Genomic DNA, 23,384 nt, shown 5'->3' with positions numbered 1-23,384 from the left:
ACCCAACCTACATCCAGAGCCCTTTTTGCACCTTTAGAAATTTTCTAAATTTCTAAACTCTCTCCATGTTTCTAAAAACTTCATATGTATTCCTGAGCAAGAGTATTCTGAACATCGAAACAAAAATGTGTATAATAAGTGTTTTGATTCTGATGAAGAGTACCTAAGTATCTTTCTTAAGTGCATCTTAAGAACTACTATTTTGGAAAATATAGAGCAATGTGGTCCACTGAATTGAAAGGAAAATATTTTATAAACATGATGTGTGGCTAATGTTTTACCTTCCAAAAGGTTTGTCATAATAACTTCATGGTAATACAGACATATCACTCACATTCTTAGCTAAAATATGGATCTTAAAAATCTTTTCCTTTTTTCTTTTAACCATAAAAATAAATATTTGTGTTACTAAAAGTAAAATAAAACCATGAAGAAGTGCACAAAGTTAAAAAAATTAAGTCCTTTTCTCCCAGTTCCCTTCCTGACCCCACACTAAACTGCTCCCCAGAGGTAACCAGTAAATGCGTTCAGTGTATCTTTCCAAAAATAAAAAACACCTCCTTCCTTCATCGCACACTATGTCTATTACTAAACCCTACTAGATTTATTTGTCCACATCTCTTTCCTCTCAGATTCTGGCAGCCCTTCCCAATCTACATTTATTTTTATTTTTCAGGAAGCAGATTTCCCAAACCATGTCAGGACAACCCAGAGTATTGTGAAGACGTCAAAGATAATGACGGGAGCTCCCTCTGCCACTACAGCTTGTACCATGGAGTCTGCCATGGGGCAGTCAAGTGACCTGAGCCTTCTGGACCATTCTTAATGCCCATCAATCTCAGCACCTAAACAATGTGTATACTAAACACATTTTGATTCTAATACGGAAAACACAAAAATCTTTCTTAAGGGCATTCAGTGACTAAATGCACAAAGAAATCCAATTCTCTGAAATTCTCAAGAGTCACATATGCCTTTACCATCTTTAGGATGTTTACAGGAAAGAACCATGCCATGTAACACAGAGAGAGATTGCAAGATTCTTTCTTACCTGTATTCCTCCTCAAAATCTCACTTTTCACAGCAATTGCTCATCTCAATTCCTTTCCCTCAACTAAACAAACAAACAAACAAAAAACAACACTCCTCTTTCTCTACCCTACTTCTGATGATGTTTTCACTGTTACTAAGCCTGTTGGCTCTCTGCCACTCTACTTTCCACCTAAACTTCCATCAGCCTAACACACAGCAGTGTATAAAAGGGGCTCAAGAACAGAGACTCATTCTAGCTTTGTCACTTATTAAGATACATGCCTTCAGGCAAGTTATTCAACCTTTCTGGGCCCCAGGCTCTTCACTCCTAAAATGCGAATAACGCTAACTTCTTAGAGTTACTGAGAGGATGAGAGGATTCTATGTGGTAATAGTGTAAAGCACAGAAAACTGCTTGGTGCACAGTAAGTGCTCGAAATAAATGTAAAAACAAACTTAAAATACAGGTTCAGTAGCCTGGTCATGTAACGAAGTAAAAAGAACTCTTCACTGAAAAGGCAGACAGTGGAGAGGATGGCAACTCATCAAGTGTCTTCTCATATCCTTCCTGTACATGGTAAACCTCTTTTCTCCGTCATCCTCTGCGCAATCCTAAACTTCATGTAGGGCTCTATGATAGAGCCTAAATTTGAATTCTACTTTTGTATGCCTTGGCCAACTGAGCATCCATATGGTTTGGTCCTGGGTACATGCATTCCTTGTGTCTTTTTCTTCTTTTTAATTTTCATTGTCAATCCCCTCATTTTCAAACACATCCCATTATAATGCAGTTCAAACATCCCCCATACTCCAAACTCCAAGGACTCATTTTCATCAGTGTGTTTGTGTTCATCTTATACTTCCCACCAATATCTGCTTTGGTGAATTGAAAAATGTCAGGCAACACTTTCTCATTTTGAAATTCCCCACTGCCAGTGCCCCTTATTCTCAGTGCTATGGCAAGAGTAGTCTTTTCCTGTTGGCCCAGTTCATTCAGGGTTGAATTGCTCCATGGGTCAGGACCAGGTTAAAGGCAGCATGGGATAATGGGAAAGTAGGAGTCAAAGAGGTAAAGGGATTGGGAAGCCTATGGGAGCAGGACTGGATTGGCCTCACTAGAGTAATGATCAAGGTGGAGATTAAAGACATTTTAAGGGAGGAAAAATAGCTAGTAGGGGGCATAACATCGTGCAAAGTCACCAAATCTTGCTGCACAGGATGTAGACTTCCCAACTCCAGAACCCCATTTATATAGGTGACAGACCAATGAGCCCCATGTGTTGTGCAATGCTGTGTCTTTGTATACTAGACTGAGTTTAGATCTCATAGCAGCTACTGAATCTCACTAGTGAACTTGTACTTAATCAGCATGGAAGAATCTTTAATGCAGATGCCTTCCTTACAAACCCAGACACTCTTATATAAAACAGCCAAGTAATTTAGGCATGGCAGATGTGAAACCACGTTGTTTTTTGGCATATGTTTACTGAAGGAAACCAGACTCTTTTGCAAGGGTAATGTTTCTTGTTCAAGTGGCTTCTTTAAATACATTCTGGATTGAGGTTTCTTTAAATATATTCTGGTTTAAGGTCTCTCCAAATTCTTTCTGAGTTAAGTTGGAACTTACCTAAGTACATCTATTTATTTATCTATCTAGCTATCTACACATATGTTTTCACATATATATACACATACACATGCACAAACAGTGAGATAGAGAAAGTACCAACCCAAGTATGCTGCTTGGCTGGTGGACTCAGCCAGCCCTTCCCTGCGCAAGTCTTTCCCTGCATCCCCAGGGGTGGAGCAGTGGGCTGGGGAGCTCTCTAACATGAAGTTCTTGCTCCTAGATGTGCTGATGATCCGCGGTGGCAGGAGCACATTGATGACCGTCTGCAGCAGCAGCTGTACCTCCGGCTGCTCCAGCCAGGGACTATCTGAGGGGCAGAATTTGGAAGAGGGAAGTGGAAAGAAAAACATCACAAGGTAGACTGTCCGCATTAGATACAGAAAAACTCAGCTCTTTCCAAGTCCAAACTACAACACCCTAGAAATTCAGGTGTTTCCCATCAAGTACAGCTTCACCAATGGACAGAAACAGTGTTCCCGGCATCTGAGTATTTTCTCCATAGTGGGTACCCAAAACCTTGTGGTCTTAGCCAAATGTCTCGCTTACCATTTCAATCTCCTTTCTTTTTGCAAATACTCATGATGCACTGTACTTACATTTGAGATAAACTTTTTCTAAAAGAATCCCTCTACCCCTAAGAAGAAAGAGTAATGAAAATACATTGGAATTTAATGACAGTGGCAGGATTTCTGCTAAACCCAGTGTCCGTAGGTTGTACAAGTTTTTTCACCTGTCAATTCTTACTCAACGAATACCATTTTCTCAACTGAATTGAACCACTGTTCCCTGATTTTTGCTATACTGAAATGTCTTTAAATAGGATGTATCTTCTAAGAAGTAGAGCAGAGAAACTCTGGTCCCAGGTAGCTAAACTGAAAAGAAAGAAAAACTCTTATTCCCTAAGATGACCCTATTTAAATCATTCAGATTGACTTCAGTGATAGCCTTCATGGGAACAGGAAAAAGAAATAACAGCCTGACATTTAAAAAAACACAACAACAATGATAAATTTCCTTTAGTTAAATTAATCAGACCTTTGCTTCCAGATCCTACTGTGAGCACAAATGGGATGAGCAGATTTAAAAGCATCCCCTCCCTTCGCTCTTGATTGGTGAATGGGGAGATCACATGGCTTAAAGGAAAATCTTCTTTTAAAGCCTGTGCAGCAATAATAGAAAAAAAGATTAATTGACCACCACACCCATTTAGTATGTTTGTTTTTACACAGTATGATGGAGACGGTGACTCCCTGCTGGCTGCTCCTGTAAACTATGAGTTCAATTGTCATCTGCAAAGCATACAAGCTTCACCCAAAACTGATACTTTACCATTGTCTTGATATAATTGAGAGCTATATACCTAAAAAGATAGTAACATTTTGAATATTAAATGAAAAATTAAAATACTATGGTCAGGTACAAAAACAACTTCATGTCCCCACTAATTTTCTCTATTTTTCCACCAATAAATATTTTAACAACAAAGGAGAAGGAAGAAAATCAGAACTTCTCACTTGCTCCATTTTGGAGTTATTCCTCTGGCACCTGCCATGAAAGGCCTTCTTCAAGCCAGGAAACAATATGCAATATAGAAAGAAATATGTGATCTTTGTACACAAGTTATTAAAGTGTATCACTTTAAGGATGTCACTCTTCTGCACAGTAGTCATAGCTCTTACTTGATCTCTTTTCTATCATCTACCCATTCTCTGGATGATGAGCCATCAAGCTTGGTTGTCAAACAATGGATGGGTCAGTTATCCACTTACATCAGTTGTGTACTTTCCATTGATTATAGAGCTTTCCAGTGATTTTTCATTCTCTAAAACTGGGTGACACACAGAAATACTCAGGAGACTTGGGATTCTGGAGTTCTGTTTTTTTTTGTTTTTTGTTTTTTTTTTTTTGCCTTGGGAATGATTATTTTAATTTTAAGAAATAAATTAAGGGGGAGAATTTTCTTTAAAAAAGCACACATAATATTCAACCCACAATCATTAAAGAAAATTAAGATATTCAAAGTCTAGTGATAACATTTGAAAGAATTTTATATTGCAATTCTTTCCGAAAATAATTTAAAACCAGACTGTGAATATTACTGCCTCTTTTAATTAACAATTGTGAGCTGATTATCTGTGAACCATTATTTTGCACACATTTTAAATGACTGAAGTGGTTCCTGAAGTTGTGGCAGGACTAAATGACTCTGCTATATTTGAGATCTCAAGAAGAATTACAGAAGCACAACTTAGGGCCAAGCTCAGGGCTGAAGCTCCAAATCTATAAAAGTTTGGAGATGTTTACACTTTTGTTTCACAGATTTTGCCCAGCCTTTGCAGAAAAAACGAGAACACCATGATCTGGTGCCTCAACCAGCAACTTAATGAGCGTGACAAACAGGTAAGGCAGTCACACCTGTATCTGCAATGCTACAAGCCGGACAACAGCTGTGCTGAAGGGTAGAGGTGGTGAGAGATAAGGGCTGAGATGAAGAAGGGGTAATCCATCAGCAACACTGGAAGGTCCTACCACTCCCATGACCTGAAATACAAACAGAGCACATGACCAGCCTTGACTATTGCAACTTCATGCAACCGTAGTAAAGGAGTCTCAATTATGATGATAATAAAAATAATAAATTGAAGGTTGGGCATGTTACTTTCAATCATTTCTTTCTTGATGCCTTCTGAAGGCATGTAATGTCTGGAGTCAGATCGAACATTACAATGAATTCAGCCAAGGTTTTGTAGAATGTTGTTTATAGTTAACTATGTAAATAATGAGAGATGAATCAAAAAGCTATTCTAATCAGGAGATTGGACACTTACTTGTGAATTCAAAGGAATGCAGTCAACATTCCTTGATGGAGCAAATACTGACAACAATGATGATGGCAACAGCTCTATTTGCACTAGGCATTCCAACTACAGACTTATTGCTCAGCTAGTGAAGCAGCAGGTCCTATTTAATGAGATGCTCTAACATGGTTTCCATATATTTTACAAAACCTTGTCAGGACCAGACTCTAGATATTACATAAACAATTAAAAAATTTTTTTTTCTTCACATAAATCCTAGACTGGCCAACTGATAGTGTCATTTTGCACCATAAAAGAAAAAAATCCTCTTTGCATTTTAAGTTCCCCCATCCCAGACTACCTCAACTTCTAGCCAATTGTGCAGGCTCCGCCACCCCACTCTCCAACTGGCAGCCCTCAACTCTCAGCGCAACTTGAAGAGGTGAATTGTCAAAGTAGTGCATGGGAAGCAGCACACCAAAATCCCTTCTGTGTAGGGATGGGTTCCTGGATCTCCCCACACACTACCTTGAAATGTACCTCACTATTTTCAGTGTCACCTGAGCCATCTGTTTTCATGGGCAGATAGGGGCACAAAGTGGTTGACCTGTAAATCTTCAATTCAGAGAAGTCAATAGCAGAGTTACATTGTGCAAAGTTTCATAAGATTGCCACTTGGCTACTCACCAGATTGACACAGACATTGATCAGTGACCTAAGGTGAGGCAGGAAGGATATGATTGGCTGCCTCTGAAGTGTCAAACAAACCCCTTCAATCAAATTGCTGGCAGGCTCCCACTCAACCTGTCGCCTGGAATACAATATAGGTGCCATTAGCGGCTTGGCTCCCTTCTGGAGAGTCTGAAACAAGTGAATGAGACAGTGATTCTGACGCCATCTAAGACAGGATGTGTCTCTGGGATGAAGTTTACCCATGTTGTTCCAAAAGCACAGAGCACATTGGGAGGGGAAGAAGATACTGAAAACGTAGCAGAGGCAGGCCTGCCCCATTCGACTAAATCTATTGAAGAAAAAACAAAGATGATGAACGGGTTGCATTTTAATTTCCCTGGTTTTAGCTTCGACAGAGGGTCCTACGACTACCATTGAGAAAACTGATCACAGGGGTAATTACTCCCAGTAGAACTAATCTGACCCCAGCTACATTTCTGAAACCTGTTTATCAGACTACACATGCCCATCAGTTTTTACACCAGACTACCACTGGTTTGATTTATATAGCTTAACTCCTGCCAAGAAGATGACATTAGAAGAAAACATTTTACTTAAAACAATATTCTTTCTTGGCCTCCCAAGAACTGATATGTATTTTTTGGCAACTTTTTATGGTAGTATAAATGGTGTTACTGTATACATAACCCAATTAAATGAATACGGAATTTTCTGTAATAAAAGTAAATCCGTTTCATAATTGTCCTAGTACTGAAAGGTTCATCCCTATGGCCTCAAAATAAACAACTTGGGCTTTACTGATATTAACAGTATTTCCTTATGTTTTCCTGGCAATATTTTCTAAGCTTATATTTCCTAGCAAAATGGGATCTGCAACAACAAATGGAAACCTATCCATAAATGAGGCTATGTGACATCTCCGACACTGAAGGTTCAGCCAACATTTCTTGTGTTCAGCCAACATTTCTTGTGTTGAACTGAGATCACCTAATGAATTTAAATCCAAGCCAACTCCATATTCATAGCATATCTCCCAAGAAAATTGCCTACAACTGACCAGCACTGTGTACTAATCCAGAAATCCACTTTCGGGAAGCATGATGTTCTTTACAGTGGGCTTAATTATATGAGAAATGGGTCATTTTTGGAGATGTTTAACATCTTTAGATACGAAGTATTTAAGAAAGGAATTTATTTCAACACACCCTTGTGAGACAGTTATAAATCTTTGATAAGCCATTTGCTGATAGACACAAATGTTCTATTGGGATCACTACAGAAATAGTGTTTTAAAACAGGCATTTCCATGCCATTGAAATACATAACCATGAAATAATGTATAGGCAGTCATCGCCATGGTATAAAAGAATATAAAAACAAATAATCAATTATTAGAATAAAAATTTTCAATTTACTTTAATGACTCCTGAAGGCTGGATTAGTGTGGAGGAAATGATGGACTAATATCTGAAAAATTCTGATGAATTGAACATTAAGGGCTATAAATTCTTGGGAGGGAGTTGCACTGATTTTTGGGTTTAGTTTAAAAGGACAGAAAATGTTCTCACTAACCCAAACTTGAAATTTCTGAGTAAGTGGGTTTACCAGTATTAACCTGTTGAACTATCTGCTCACTATCACTATAGTTTCCAAACTCGGTTCACATCTCTGACTGGTTCAAAAACATCTGCTAATATGTAGGCTACCAGTGAATATTTCCCAGGTCACTGAACAAAGATCAAGTGTTAATAGTGTTCATTAGCACTACACTGAATTAGGTTAAAAAGTGAAAATTAGGTGTTTGTTTTCAATCCTGCGAATTTTTAAGCTGCTGTGTGGCGATTATTGTGAAGCTTCGAATTTCTCTAAACTGGTACCTAAATATGTTAACTAGCTACATTAAATATAGTATTTTGAACATAAAATTCATGTCCTTTTCTCATTAGTTGTTTCATTTATAACACCTACCCTTCCTTATTTTAAAAGGGATTAAAGGGTACTAATTGAAATTTTTATTTGTGTCAGGTGAGGAGCGTGACAGCTAAGAAATGGATATATTTTTCAAGATAAGCACATATACTTTTAAAGAAAATGTTATTTTTCTCAAAATGTAGGCTTTGCTACTTAGGCATTCATAGACCCTGTTAACCATGCACATATACCAAAGAAAACTTTCAAGTCATTCATTCAACTCCAGAATGATCCACCATCTTAAAAAATGAGAAATCTTAACTTTGACATCTGTGATAGCAACAGCTAACTAGGAGGCATTCTCACCTCAAAGTAGGCATCTTATGAATTTTGTTGAACATTCTATCCAATCTTTTTAAAATGAGGATGAGGGCCGGCCTCACTGCCTCAGCTGTCCAGTCGGTAATGGGTAGCATCTCCATGATGTAGCGCCGAAGCCCACGACTCTCCATTGTCTGAGTGTCATATGGTGCCAGCTTCAGAAGGGAGTGTGCAATTTCTGCCAACCTAAAATATATACACGCGTATATATGAATATATAAAATAAGCGTAGAATTACACAATGGGAATTTTTCTACACAGCATCATATTAATCACCCCTTCCAGACCACCTACTCCCTGAATTAAGAACATTCTTCCCAACATCCTCTATCCCTCTGCTCTCCCATATACCAGAACAGTGATACCTACACATCCATATTAATAGAGAATCATAGAATGTTTCAGAGATGACATGTAAAGAGCATCTGATAAGGAAACTACAATCCAGAGATTAAGGATAGGCCAAATATATTCAGGGAATGTCACTTCTGAGGATGTACATGTATATTATATATATGACATATATGCATATAAAAGAGAACCTAACTTTAATGAACAATAAAATCACTAATATCAAATGTCCTTGGAAATTTCATGGCTTCAGAACTCCCTCAGTACCCATAGTCAAGGTCAAAGCCACCTTATAAAAAATGCTCCTGGTTTTTGTTGCAACCCAAGGAGTTCTTCAGGCTCCATTTCCATTCCTCTCCTTTAAAGCCTCCTCCTTTCTGTTGGTCTTATACATGGATCCTTTCTCTCTGTTGAGATTCTTTATATAATAGACCCAGTTGTACTGTCTGAATGACATTGGTTTTGGTCATCTTCTTCTTAGAAATCTACTTCTTAGATTTCCCAACTCGGTTCCATACAGAAACTGCCAGAGGGAAAGTTGTGCTTCCCTCAGGGTTGGCCAAGGCTTGCAGTCACCAGACCCAAGTGTTGATGTTCTAAGTGTTAGATTTTCTGAAGGAGAATTGGCCAAATAGATTAATTGGGCAAATAAAGTTTCTAGTAAATGTAACAGTTAACGAAATAATCTTCAGAACTACATATGGATTACCAATTTCCAAATAATAGATAATACAAATATAAAGAAGTACATAGCCTTAAAGCCAACTTAATTTAATGTTGTATGAAGGAGAAAGTATTTAAACACTTTACAGTGGCTCCTGATAAAATATATTGAGTAGATCCAGAATGTGTACAAGATAATATTAAGAGGTAATGTATACTCATTAATAAAAATATCTTACAACATGCTGTATGATTTGAGCTTGATTTTTTTTTTCCTCAAAAAAAGCTTATATTCTAAAAAATACACCTAAGACACAGTGGCTGAAATGTTCATATTCTTTGTCAAGATACTGAAAATTCACTTGGAAACAAATTTCTTTAGGAAGGGTAATACATTAAGTTACTACCACCCAAATTTGAATCTTTGGCTTACCAGCCAAATTTGAATCTTTGGCCTCAATCAGTACATGCTGAGTTAGTCAGGCAAAGGATTCTATGGAACTGGAATGTAGGATAGAGGATTCCTGATGGAGGAGGGGAGCAGACAGGCATAATGTTACCTAGGAATGCATGTGTGGATGGCATCAGCAGGAGCAGCCATACCATACATGGAAATTTTTCAGGATTGTTACTAAAGAGAGGAGGAGATTTGAGATAAACGGAAAAATAACGTTTGTTTGTTTGTTTTGACAAGTTTGTACTGGAAAAGCTCTGAAAATAATCTTCCCTGAGTCATGGAATCTTAGGGTTGAAAAAGCTCATAATAGTCATAATATCCTGTAGGCAGTCAGATTCACACTGGCACCTCTTATTTATTTTTATTTTTATTTTTTTTAAACACAGATTAAAAGGAAAATGAAAAAAAATATAATTTCCCAGGACTTCCAATAATCTCATAAAATAAGAACTTCTGACTGGGCGTGGTGGCTCACGCCTGTTCCTAGCACTTTGGGAGGCCGAGGCTGGTGGATCATGAGGTCAGGAGTTCAAGACCAGCCTGGCCAAGATGGTGAAACCCTGTCTCTACTAAAAATACAAAAATTAGCTGGGCGTGGTGGTGGGTGCCCATAATCCCAACTACTTGGGGGGCTGAGGAGATTGTGCCACTGCACTCTACCCTGGGTGACAGAGCAAGACTCCATCTAAAAAAAAAAAAAGAACTTCTAAGGTCTGGGCCCAGAAATCTGTATATTTTTAACTTTTATTTTGGAAAACCTCAAACATATAAAAAGGTAGAGAGATGAGTATATAGTAAACCCCCAATACACCTATCACTCAACCTCAGTCTCCCAGGTAGCTGGGACTACAGGTGCACAGCCCCATGCCCCGCTTATTTTTATAGTTTTTGTAGAGATGGGGTTTTGCTATGTTAACCAGGCTGGTTTTGAGCTCCTGGATTCAAGCAATCTGCCTGCCTTAGCCTCCCAAAAGTGTTGGGATCACAAGTGTGAGCCACTATACTCGGCCTACAGTGACTCCTGTTTTACTTATACCCTCAAACACTCCCCCTTTCCCCACCCTAGACCATTTTAAAGTAAATCCCAAGCATCATATCATTTACCTAGACATATTTCAGTATGTGTTTCCAAATTATGGACTCAGAAAAATTAAACACAACACAATACGACATTTAACAAATTAAAAATAATTCTTCTTTTTGAAAAATTCCAAATATCCAGTCAGTTTTCAATATTCACACACTATCTCATACTTACTTTTTTTTTTTTTTTTAGAAATTAGGAAAAAATAAGGCCCATAAATTTCAATTTGTTGATATCTTTAAGTCTCTTTTAATATGTAGATTTCCCCCTCTTCTGTACTTTTTTGCTATCTTGACTTTTTTTTTTTGAGACGGAGTCTCACTCTGTTGCTAGGCTGGAGTGCAGTGGTGCGATCTTGGCTCACTGCAACCTCTGCCTCCCAGGTACAAGTGATTCTCCTGCCTCAGCCTCCTGAGTAGCTGGGACTACAGGTGCGTGTCACCACGCCCAGCTAATTTTTGTATTTTTAGTAGAGACGAAGGTTTCACTATATTGGCCAGGATGGTCTTGATCTCCTGACCTTGTGATCTTCCCACCTCGGCCTCCCAAAGTGCTGGGATTACAGGTGTGAACCACCGTGCCTGGCCTTATCTTGTTATCTATTAAAGAAATTCTCTGTAGCAACACTCTGAATTTTGCTGATTGAATCTCCACAGTGTAATTTAATCTATCCTACTGCCTTTGTATTTAATTCAATTGGAAGTTAAATCCAGGGCCTATATCTGCAGACTCAGTTTTGATTTTTTGGCAAGAGTACTTAGCAGGTGGTGTGTGTGGTGTGTACTTCTGCCAGGAGGTACAGGATTCCTAGTTGTCACTCGTTTTATGATATTAGCTGTTCTTAGTCATTGCACAGATCCACTGATGCATTAGGAGTAGTACAGTGGTAATATCATATAATTCTTTATCTCACATATTAACTATAGCATTGTAATAAAGAGAAATTGTGATTACTCCAAGAGAACAGAAGAGTGAATAACTGTTTGAAAGGATGTAGAGGGTAAGAGCTCCTCAGTTGATTTTGATAGACATCCTGGTTTACAAATCACAGCCAAGGCCATTACCTCTCTAATTATTTAGATTGTTCTACAATTGCTTTATGTGACTAGCTCCATGGATAGAAAATTCACTACTGTACAAGGCAACTTATTTCATCTTTGGAGGTTCACACTGTGAGAGGTTACTTTCATGTTAGGCCTCCAAATTCCCTTTAATTTCTTCCTACTAGGCTTAATTCTGAAAGCATAAATCCAATCTATCTTCTCCATCATGACCCTTCATTATCAAGAAATAGTTATTGTCTCCTAATTCCCACTGTCTTCTCTCGAAACTGAACGTATTCACATTGTCCTGGAATTGTGTGTGAATGTGAGTGCTTTAAATAAATCATTTTAAACGCTTATACATTCTTTTGTTTATCTCTTTCTTATGAATTTGATATACAGAAAATAATTCTTTACTTCTCAGGTTATTTGTGTGACAAATAAGAGTATATCTATATGCACTTATATCTTTTCTCTTATTATTTTAAAGATAACATTGAGAAGTGCTTGTGAAATAATCAATCTGTCTATTTTAAGTTTCCAAAGAATACTTAGAGCTGAATTTAAGCACCATTTTATGGATTACTACCTGAATTCCTCTAATTCCTGGTCACGTGACAAAATAAATTCGTTTTACACATAAAACAAAATTTCCCTTTCCCACAGTCTTTGCTGTACTATCACATGCATAATCAAAACACTTTCCTATGGTTCTTTCCCAGTGGGAACACAAGAGATTTTCCCATTGAGAGGGTGAGGGAGAGAGGAAAAGAGAAAGAAAGAAAATGAGAGAGATAGAGACCGCACATGAGAGAGAGAGACAGAGAGAGAGAGAATTTGCAGATTCTGTTATCCAGCTGCTTTGGCAGCATTGGGTTGGACAAATGAAGCAATACATTTCTGTAGGGCAGAGACTCTATCTCATCAAGAATATTTTCGTCAAGAGCCTTGTAATCAACCATACATTCTGCAAATTCAGAAGTACAGATTGCCTTAGCAATGCTTCTTAACTTGTTGGTTTGATTCAAATTATTTCGGCAAACATTTGTATTTTTTATATCATCCCATTTCTCTTTCTCTTTTTAAAAATCAACTTTTCATCCTTGGGTGACATTATCTATTCTTATAATTTAAGAACGATTTAATACTACCCTCAGTTCGCAAATTTATATATTAAGCTCTGACTTCTACATATATTCAAGGGCGCACTTAATTTATCAGAGAGGCCTTAATTACATCCTTTGCTTAGTGTAAGTTCAAAGCATCTGGATCCGCCCCTACTCAGCAACACAGAATATCTCTATTTGGTCAGAGACTATGGCAGGCCTGTCTTTTTCAAAAGCTTGTTGTGAGAAATGGCATTAATAAAGGGCATTTAGTCTAAATATTTCCTGGGCAATAAAAATGTTGCCCTCCTATCGACCCAGGCCATGGAATAGCTGTGCTCTTGAATGACATTATCCTGGCTTCAGATCAATTGCTTTTGCTGAACTGCATTATGACATTGTGCCAACTTTATATACTAACAGGCATCCAGCCATGTACAACCAGCACTTTATCTACTATAGGGATGTTGTTGAGGACTCTGTTCTTACCACTCTTTCCTTTTTAACAAACACCAACCAGGAGACTGTTGAAGCTCAGAAAGCAATACCCCAAAATGAAGACCTCAGAACTTAAAGTGTTTCACTGATCTTCTCCTGCCCTCCTCTCTGTGGCCTCTCATTCTTCTCCAAGGCTAGCCATGGAAACTGGAGACCCTTTTCCTCAAAGCAGGTCATTGAAACCAGAACCCTTTTTCCTGAAGCCAGCCATAAAACTTAAAGATATTACACTAATTTTCCTCTATCTTTCTGTGTAAAAACTAGCCATACAGAAACTGTCTTACCCATCTTGTTTGACTGTAGGTCATAAGAACGCCCCCTTTCCAGAAAGGCTTTTGCCCCATTCCCAGAAGGAAGGAATGCTAACCAGAAAGGCCAAGAAGAATCTAAAAACACAGGCCATGCTGGATTTCCTCACTTGGTCTAATGAGATCATACACTTTTTGTCCAATCATATTTATACAAGGCTATCCATACTTTGTTAAACAAAAATGGAGAGCTTCCCCTGTATTTTTGGGTCTTCATCCTGAAGGCTCCTGTGTCAGGTAAAACTATGATCAAATACATTTTCATGCTTCTTGATTATGATCTGCCTTTTATCAGTTGATTTTCAGCAAACCTTCAGAGAGTCAAGGGGAAGATTTCCCTTGGCCCCTACAAGATTTTTCTTGTTCTTCGTATTTTAAAAAAGTATTGTTTCACCAAGCAACTGTTTTGTTTTTAACTTATTTATATTATGATTTTGTAATTAATCTTTTTTTCACTCATTGCTTTGATAACTAAGAAAGTCAAATTTATGGTTCATGAATAAAATCTAATATGATCTTATATTGATTTCCTGTGCTAATCTTATCATAAAGATAATTAACTCCTTGAAAATCTTTCACATTATCCTGACTCTATAATTTGGATATACTCTCCCTTCATATATTTGCTGAGTTGCCTCAAATCCTTTACATAATAATACATAAATGCCTATGCGATTATAGTACTTGCAACTTTGTATTATAGTTATTTTCTTATGTGCCTCTTGCATTGAGCCGTGATAATCTTGAAGACTAGGACCTTAGTTTACATCCCCAGTGTTTAACATAGTATTTGGACCATTCTCATTAGCATTAGTATCTATTGTGTCCAGATCAGTGCCAGGCACGGAGCTAAATCATTTCTAGTTCATTTAACCTTTAATAGGTATTGGCCTCTAGAGGGAGCTCCAGGCCTCTCTGACTCTTGCTGTCCCCTCCCTCCAAATGCCCTAAGGAAGACGGTCAGGTTATGGGACAGTCACTATCTCATAGCCTCTCTCTCTCTCTCTCTCACACACACACACACACACCCATCTTTTAGGAATATTTTTCCCTTTCTCTCACAAAATGGCCATTGGTCATAGTGATTTTCTGACTCTGGGAATGTGATGTTTCTCTGTTCACAGAATCGCTTAGGTCAGCTAGAGAAGACCAGTGGAAAAGAAAGTGGAGGGGCTTAATAGATCCCTAGGTTGCTATGACAGCAGGACCTTAACACTCCAAATGTCCCTCCCTTTTCTCTGAAGGCTCCCTTCTAGGAGCTGAACTTTTCAGTGTGAAATAAGCTCTTCCTCATTACTGCACAGCAGGGAGTGTGAACTCCAGTGAGGCTCTGGGGTTCTCCAGGGCAGTGCTGGGTGTGTGTCTGCAATTCAAAGAATGTGAAATTACACTGGAAGAAAAAGAACCTGCGTTCACTATACATTTCTGTCTTCTCATTTTCCTTCATTGAGTACTTCCTAAATTAAAAAAAGGCAGTAACCAGGAAACTGTGAGTTTTGCCAAATTGCAACATTATTTGGAAGTGGCTGGACCTAACTCTACCTTAACCTTTATAGATACATTAAACTTTCTGAGTGAATCTTTTGATATCCATGACATTTTTCTTTGAAGGGATTTTCATCACCCTTAACAAACGATTACAAATCTGAATCGAAGGTCTTCTGGAATCACGTTCCTTTTGAAACACAAATACAGCCTTTAGCATGAATTTCAAGTGAAATAGCAACTCTGTAGGAAGATGAAATATGAGTGCACAGGGATGTAATTCTGGGGCCTTTCCCTAGCACACTAAGAGCAAAACATGTAAATGACAACTGGCCTCATCTGGTTCAGAATTCTTACCAGGACACATTTTTTTAACGGTTGGAAGGCTGTTTATATAAAGGGGATATATATAAACAAGTTGGCTGAGTTAAAACTGCTTACTTCCCTGCAGGGTTAATTACAGGCTTTTTAGGGACCCTAGAAGCAGAAAGCAGTTGTGCATTCCTCATGTAAAATAACAGAGAAGAAACAATCAATTCTTGTGAAAAATTAGAATCTGGACAGTAAACAGTAGTGAGAAGAAAGCTACTTTTCTAAGATTTCAGGTGATAAAAAAAAAAAATTGAGAAGCGAACATATAAACTGCTTTTCTGTCTTAAGAACATTTTCCCCTTATCCACCCTAAGATCCTGTTTGATGGACTTAATGCACACTTGACCAGAGGGTTCTGTATCATGTGTACCTAAGTCACAGGAAACACATCTTTCTGTCTTAAGTGTTTTTCCTGGAGGACGCCCACTCTCAACCCAACACACACATTCAGACATGTGGGCCAAGCCGTGTTCACACTTGCGGCAGGGAAAGCGAGGCCAGTACCTCATGTGAGACTTCACATCCAGCAATTCCAGGGCAGTGACCCGAGGCTCCCCAGCCAGATTTTGCAAGATCTTCAGCCGTGGCCCACAGTGCTTATAGAACTCTGTGCAAATATTCAGTAAGGACTCCCGGGGTCTTCTGAACTCTTCCCGAGCAATTCGTTCATCCAGTTCCTCTCTGGGAAGGCCTTGCCCTTCCTCCAGTAAATGAAGGTTTTCCCTGGGAAATTGTAAAAGATTAACTAGGGGTCTCAAAATGTATTCATGTGGCAGTTGTGAGAAGAGGGTATCACACTGAAGAAAAATATAAGAATCCTAATGAGTTAATGAATCAGTAGGATGAGGCCAAGGAGAACCTCATCTGAAGGATAAAGAAAACTTCTCAGCCTAGAAGAGATTGTCATCCCAAATTGTAGTAAAGCTACTTTTTGGGGTTTACCCAGAAAGAGTATGTTATTCATCAAACGAAATCTAACAGAGCCATAAACCAGTTTAAAAGGCAATCATCTCAAGATGTCAGAATTGGTATGAAATTAGAGCAAGTTTTTCTGTACCTGATAAAGTGCAGTTTGGCTCCTTGTTCCTGGTACCTGGGAGTTAGAGAAACAGTCTACATAACTATTAGAGCAAGAACGGGGTCCTTTGGTTAGGGCTTCTTATAGACTTCTTCATATGACAAGTCCTTGAAGCTATATATTTTGATAAGCTCACAAATATACATATATTACTCCTAAAGTATAAAAGCTTTATCTTTCATTTGGCTACCACATATACTGCAATTACAGCTGCTACAAAAGCTGTTTTATTGTTGTGTGATTTGGGTAAAGACAACTATTATAAAAATATATACAAACCCATGGAATATAGCCAAATGAGATTAATTTTTGGACATTTTGAAATTTAAGTTATAGTTTTAATACCATGTGCTCTGTCTTAAGTGATGGGAAGGAGAATCATGGCTGACTTCCTTTCAGTTCTGCAGATTTACTGCTTTGTGATTCATGGATATTAAGACTTTAGAAGCCTTCTTTCTTCTTTAAAAGCCCTCATTTAACCCAGTGAGCCTAGAGAAGTCCCTAAATATCCTTTAAACTACAGTATATCATTTTCCCTTAATATAGGAAATTGAGGCATGAGTTAACCATCACACCAGGCAATTTATAGCTGGATTTGGAATTTATTTTTGTTTTATTTTTAATATGAATATATATGATGAGCAGGGAATTAACTTTACATGAATAATGATACACACTTAAAAATAGGCTTCAGAGAGAGTGAAAATTTATTGAATTTCTCCTTATGATTTCCATGCCAACTACTTCATACTGGGAAAAGAGAACTTTTTCTTAAGCTGATTTTTGGTTTGCCCTATCTTAAATCTTCCTTGTAGGAGGAAACTAATTAGGCTTTTTGTGTATTTCGGAATATTTAAAGCTAACACAGATGGAATGAAACGGGTAAAATATTAACTAGTATAGCCAGTAGCTGAATTACACCAAAACAAGGGAAGGAGATTAAGTTAACAACCATGAAAAGCATCATCTGAGGGCATATATCAAAGTTTGGATGAAATGTCTGCAGAAAATCTGTCCAGATGAAGGTAAGTTGACTCTTAGTGCCCTGGGAATGAGAAACCACCTCCTGATTATTATTGTTTATTTGCCTTTTGTTGAAGGCAAATGAAACAACACTGGACTAGTTCAAAGACCACCCAGGAGGCAGAGAACATCTAGCAGGCTCAAGCAAACAAAACAACACAAATGCCTATTTATGAAGTTGGTTTAGATTTCTCTGGCAATTTCAAAAGAAGCCTTGGTATTTTCTTGTAACTCTAAACTCTCACCTTCTTTTCTTTTCCTTGGAGGTTTTCACACTCAATATTGACTATTTTCAGGATTCCTTTCATTTGCAACAGCTGACATTCGGGTTGTATGAAATTGAGAGACCACAGAATAAGGGCCAGTGAATTACCTGGTGTTCACCCCAGAAGACATGGTGTGATTGGCTGTGGTGGTTCCCTTATGACCTTGGTCACACCTGCTCATCTGTGGGGCTGTCATGGGCCTGTAACAATGACAGTAATCACCACAGCAAAACAATAACAACAACAGAAGTGGAAACATTTATTAAATCCTCAAGTTACTGAAGCACACATAAGTTTTAAGTTAGTTTGAGTCTTCAAAAGACAGGCTGTCTAGCTTTGGCTTTTCTGTTTGTTCTGAGAGGCACTTTAAAGGAACATTGATTCCCAGGGATTTATAAGCTCATCATGATTTAATTTCTTCCACTTCTTGGTTCTGAGTAATAAACTCATCAAAATGACTCTTCCAACAAGACATTTATGAAATATCTACTTAGAAATATCTTCTAAGTCTGTACCAGTTGAGAGTTAAGAGCTCATTCTTCAGTTTTACTGGGTAGTTCACCATTCTAGATGATAAGTAAAAGGCAAGGATGTATGTACCACTTTGGCCACCTATACTACAACTACATTATCTACATTAACTACACTTACATTATCAACTACTCTATTTTTTCTGAGAAACTATCAAAGAATAAAAGAATTCTCCTAGTCACATCACACCTAACGTTACCCAGGAAAGTGAATATATTAGTATCTATTGTTAAGTCAGTAATTTAGATGGTTAGTAATAGATTTGAATTGTCTCATTTTATATCTGCCAGATTTACTTTAAATAATAGGTAAAATTTGCCTCTGTATTGGCATCTAGGACGAAAAAGGCATAATGTAGTTTTTTAAAGCACCTGCTTTTTTGAAATCATCAAGGCTTGCTTCTTCGTTGTTTACTTTCTGTCTGCTGGGGATGGCTAGAAAGTAAGCTTTTAACAATCACACCAGATCTCCTTGTCCTGTGCCTGTTGTGATAGACACAATTTAGAGATGGCTCCCAATATCTTTGCCCCTTGGTGTTACTCTGGTGATTATGTTACATTATATGGCCAAAAGGGGGAGTGTCTGCATAGGCCTAATCTAATCATACCAACCCTTCAAAAGCAGAGAGTCTTCTCTGGCTGGGGGCAGAGAGATTTGAAGCATAAGGATTAAAGGTGCTATTGCTGGCTGGAAGGTAGAGTGAGAATGTGAGAAGAAATGCAGGTGCCTTCTCAATGCAGAGTGGGGCCTGGCTGACAGCCAGCCAGGTAATGGGACCTCAGACCTAAAGCTGCATGGAACTAGACTGCCAAAAAATTGAATGAGCTTGGAAGTGCATTCTTCCCCAGTGCCTTCAAATAGAAGTTCAGACTAGCTGACAACTTGACTTCCACCTTGAGAAACCCTGAGCAGAGAATCCAGCTGAGCCTGCCTGGACTCCTGGCCTACACAACTGTGAGACAATAAGTGGGTTTTGCTTAAAGGCTGTAAGTTTGTAGTAACATGTTATACAACAGTTAAAACTAATGCACTTGCGATATATTTATGTAATACTACCTATATAATTGTTAAATTTCTTTTGTCATGAGATTAAAAAAACTAGGAATGTGGAGAAATTAGGGGATTCTTATCTTCTTTTTGTAAATACAGTGAAGCCAATTTTGGTTTGAGTAACTACTACCAACGAATGAGGCTAGTCTTCTCTGCCAAAAGAATATTAAACGCACTGGAATATTTAAAGCCACAGAATTTTAAATGCCAGAGCTCCACCCATAACTCTTTGTGACATTTTGAGTAAGTCAGTTTTGGATAAGTTAATTGACTTTTCCTTATAAAAAGGTATAGAAATGAGGAAAGCTTTAACATTATGTAATATGAGGAGAAACAGGCTGACCATGGTGGCTCACACCTGTAATCCTGGCACTCTGGGAGGCCAAGGTGGGCGGATCACTTGAGGCCAGGAGTTCAAGACCAGGCTGGCCAACATGGGGAAACCCCGTCTCTACTAAAAATACAAAAATTATCTGGGCGTGTTGGCACATGCCTATAATCCCAGCTTTTTGGGGGGCTGAGGCATGCGAATTGCTTAAACCTGGGAGGCAGAGGTTGCAGCGAGCCAAGATCATGCCAGTGAATTCCAGCCTGGGTGACAGAGTGAGTCTCTCTCTTTCTCTCTCTCTCTCTCTGTCTATAGATAGATAGATAGATAGATAGATAGATAGATAGATAGATAGAGATATATAGATAGAGATAACTATATATTTGTATTATACATATAGATATAGATATATAATAGAAATACAGTGGCACTTGGGAACTATTGACTGCTTTTCTTTCCTCTAGTTGTAGGAAAAAGCTAGTTACGTAACCAGATGGGTACAGAAGGAAGAGTGTAAGTCTTTCCTTCCTCTTTAGGATATTCTTCTAGGACTTTCATGAAACCATCAGCAATAGCATAGAAAACTATCTCTCCTTGGAGGAGGCAATTTGTCATGGCTTTCTGCGCCAGCTCTTCCCATTTCCTTAGATTAGGTGCATATGAACACTTCAGGATGATAGTCTACATAAAGCTTTTGGGCAATATTCTGCTTGTCTAGTTTGGCAATGTAGCTCATGATTAGAAACTAAACATCTATTGATGTTAATGAATTACAATCCCACTCCCTGTCTTTCTTGCTGATGCATGCTGAAAAAGTCCTTCTTGGACTAAAGGGCTTCCCCCTTACCACCACAGCAAGATGGGGCTGGGGGAGTTGGTGCCTTTGGTGGAGGCATAGACAATTTCACACTAAGGATCTGGAACTTTAGATTGGACACACAGCATGGCAGAATGGAATGGAGGAGCAAAGGTAAAAGGTTTCCCCATCCCTATCCTGAGGAAGGATATTTCCTGGCAGCTAATTTAGATGGGAATGGAGCAGGAAAGCCCATCATATGCGTAGTGTCCTGCATCCACCTTCCCCACTCAGATTTTATTATTTTTGTCTCATCCAGGGCTCCCTGCCTGCCCCTTTCCTGCCATATGGCAGTTTAGTGACTCTGCTTCTGTACCCAAGCATCTTGCGATAGAACTAACTGCTTGAACTTTGTTTAGGGCTGAACTCTGGTGCCAATTTATCTTACCATTCCCAAATTTCTCAACTCCCAGCATTGTTTAGTCCTGTCCCACAGAGAATCTATTAATTCTAATGGTAAGACAACATTCTGCTGTTTATATTGGTTATGTAGTTTCTGAAATTATAGTTAAAAAACACAATACTTCACAAACAGTAAAATAATAAAAGAATACTTAGTTGGAATTGTAGGCATTCCATGTCTCATAAAATAATATAATAACTAATAAAAATGTAGATTGCCTCTTTAAATTCACTAAATTGGCCCTCTTACACAAGACGTGTCTACCACTGGGTTATAACTGCTGGAGAAGCTCAGCAAGCTATATGCAAATGTGTGTTTAGCAATGATAGTAAGAATAGTATTACTATTATTACTACTACTACTAATCAGAGTGCTTAACATTATTTATTCAAAAAACTCAGGAACTGTTCACAGTTATAAGGCATAAAGGGCTGAATTTAGGAGATATCTGTAAATGAAGATTGGGTTTTAGATTTTTATCGATCACATTTTTTTTTTTCCCCAGTGGATACATATGATGTAAGGCTGCAGCTATTTCTGCCAATGGGATTACCTGGTGAGGACCTCTACACTGTATAAAAGGGCCTGTAGGGACGTTGCAAGAGCAGCAGTGGCCGCAATCTCCTCTCGGGCAGCAGGTACTGTCTCCACCTGTGATGTCTGCCTCTTTAGCTTTTGTAGGTAACATGGTACTAAGGCTTCCAAGACCATCAGCATCTGAAGACTTTAAGTGACAGAAAGAAAACCGAGTCACCTTTTACATTCTACTTTTGTTGGTTGCGTCACATTTAGGAGCATAGAACAATGAAAAGCATCTAGAGATATAATGAATTCTAAGCCCCCTTGCCACTCTTAATCAAAAGCAGTTAAAGCTGCTGGAAGTGTTGACCAAGAATTATTAATTCACTAACCACCTGCTAAAAGGCGATGAATCTTGCCTTAAGGAAACATGTGATCTAGTCGGGGTAATTAGCCATATATACAGATAAATGGTTGAAAGAATAACAGAATGATAATAGGTGGAGCTATATAGTCCATCTAGAGAAACAGGCTTCAGAACAAAACTTCAATTCAGGAGTTTGCTGAGAGTGATTTTCCAGCTGCAACAATTTTGAGACAACATACAACCCTTTCATGTGAGGCTGGCTTCCTAAGCTTAAGGAATTAAATAGCAAAAAATGTTGGAAACAGCCATTATGATGAGGTCTGACAATGCCTGCTTACCAACGTGAGTGAACACCACTCACTGGATAGGGCCCACACTCAATTTAGTATTGGGGTGTCAGAAACACTTTGAAGGGGAAATGGAGATTAAGTAGTTATTATGCAAAGTGGGTTTTCCCCTCTAAAGTTGTAAAGTGTATAACACCACCAATATCATTTTTTTTTTTTTTTGAGACAAAGTGTCACTCTGCCAGTCGCCCAGTGCAGTGGCATGATTTCCGCTCACTGCAACCTGTGCCTGGGTTCAAGTGATTCTCCTGCCTCAGCCTCCCCAGTAGCTGGGATTATAGGTGTGCACTATGGTCCCCGGATAATTTTTGTATTTTTGGTAGAGACAGGGTTTCACCATGTTGGCCACGCTGGTCTCAAACTGTTGGCCTCAAGCAATCTTCCTGCCTTGGCCTCCCAAAGATCTGGGATTACAGGCATGAACCACCGCACCCAGCCATCTTTTGTTTAGAGATTCCCCAATTATGTTAAAGTTTACAAATTGTGGGTTCTAGAAAACAGCAAGGATCAGTTGATATCCCAGAGAATCTGAAATCAAGTTTCTTTGATCCATTCTTTTCCCTACAGATACCAATGAGTTTTTGCTATGCTCTTTAAAATACTGAATACTGGTTTCTGGTAATATAATTTTGCTTATAATGTGTGCTCTACAAGCAGGATATGGCAATTATCAGAATTTGAATGGGTGTGGAGAAAGAGCTATGATACTTTTGAGTTCTGCTATTTTTTGGCAACTTAAAAAAGGAGGCAAGAAGTCGGTTCTGCTTTCTGTAATAATAAAAAGTACCTTGCTGCAGAATAATT

General features: G+C 38.4%; 1 protein-coding gene across 3 annotated transcripts in view; it reads right to left on the bottom strand.

Moving 5' to 3' along the window:
• The window catches only part of UNC80 (unc-80 homolog, NALCN channel complex subunit), a 224,691-nt gene that overhangs the window by 23,188 nt on the left and 178,119 nt on the right, over positions 1–23,384 (bottom strand). For all 3 annotated transcript variants that reach the window (XM_031936430.1, XM_023217231.2, XM_023217223.1), the window contains 9 exons: positions 21,901–22,071; positions 18,287–18,379; positions 16,870–16,905; positions 16,317–16,535; positions 8,431–8,631; positions 6,148–6,271; positions 5,078–5,203; positions 3,698–3,821; positions 2,763–2,969 (listed from right to left, as the gene is read on the bottom strand). In XM_031936430.1, coding sequence (XP_031792290.1) covers positions 2,763–2,969; positions 3,698–3,821; positions 5,078–5,203; positions 6,148–6,271; positions 8,431–8,631; positions 16,317–16,535; positions 16,870–16,905; positions 18,287–18,379; positions 21,901–22,071 — 1,301 coding nt within the window. The remainder of the gene's footprint in view (positions 1–2,762; positions 2,970–3,697; positions 3,822–5,077; positions 5,204–6,147; positions 6,272–8,430; positions 8,632–16,316; positions 16,536–16,869; positions 16,906–18,286; positions 18,380–21,900; positions 22,072–23,384) is intronic.

Source organism: Piliocolobus tephrosceles, chromosome 11, assembly GCF_002776525.5.
Source record: "Piliocolobus tephrosceles isolate RC106 chromosome 11, ASM277652v3, whole genome shotgun sequence".
Lineage (NCBI taxonomy): Eukaryota > Metazoa > Chordata > Mammalia > Primates > Cercopithecidae > Piliocolobus > Piliocolobus tephrosceles.
Note: the sequence above shows the minus strand (reverse complement) of the source record. Positions and strands in the feature narration are given on the sequence as shown.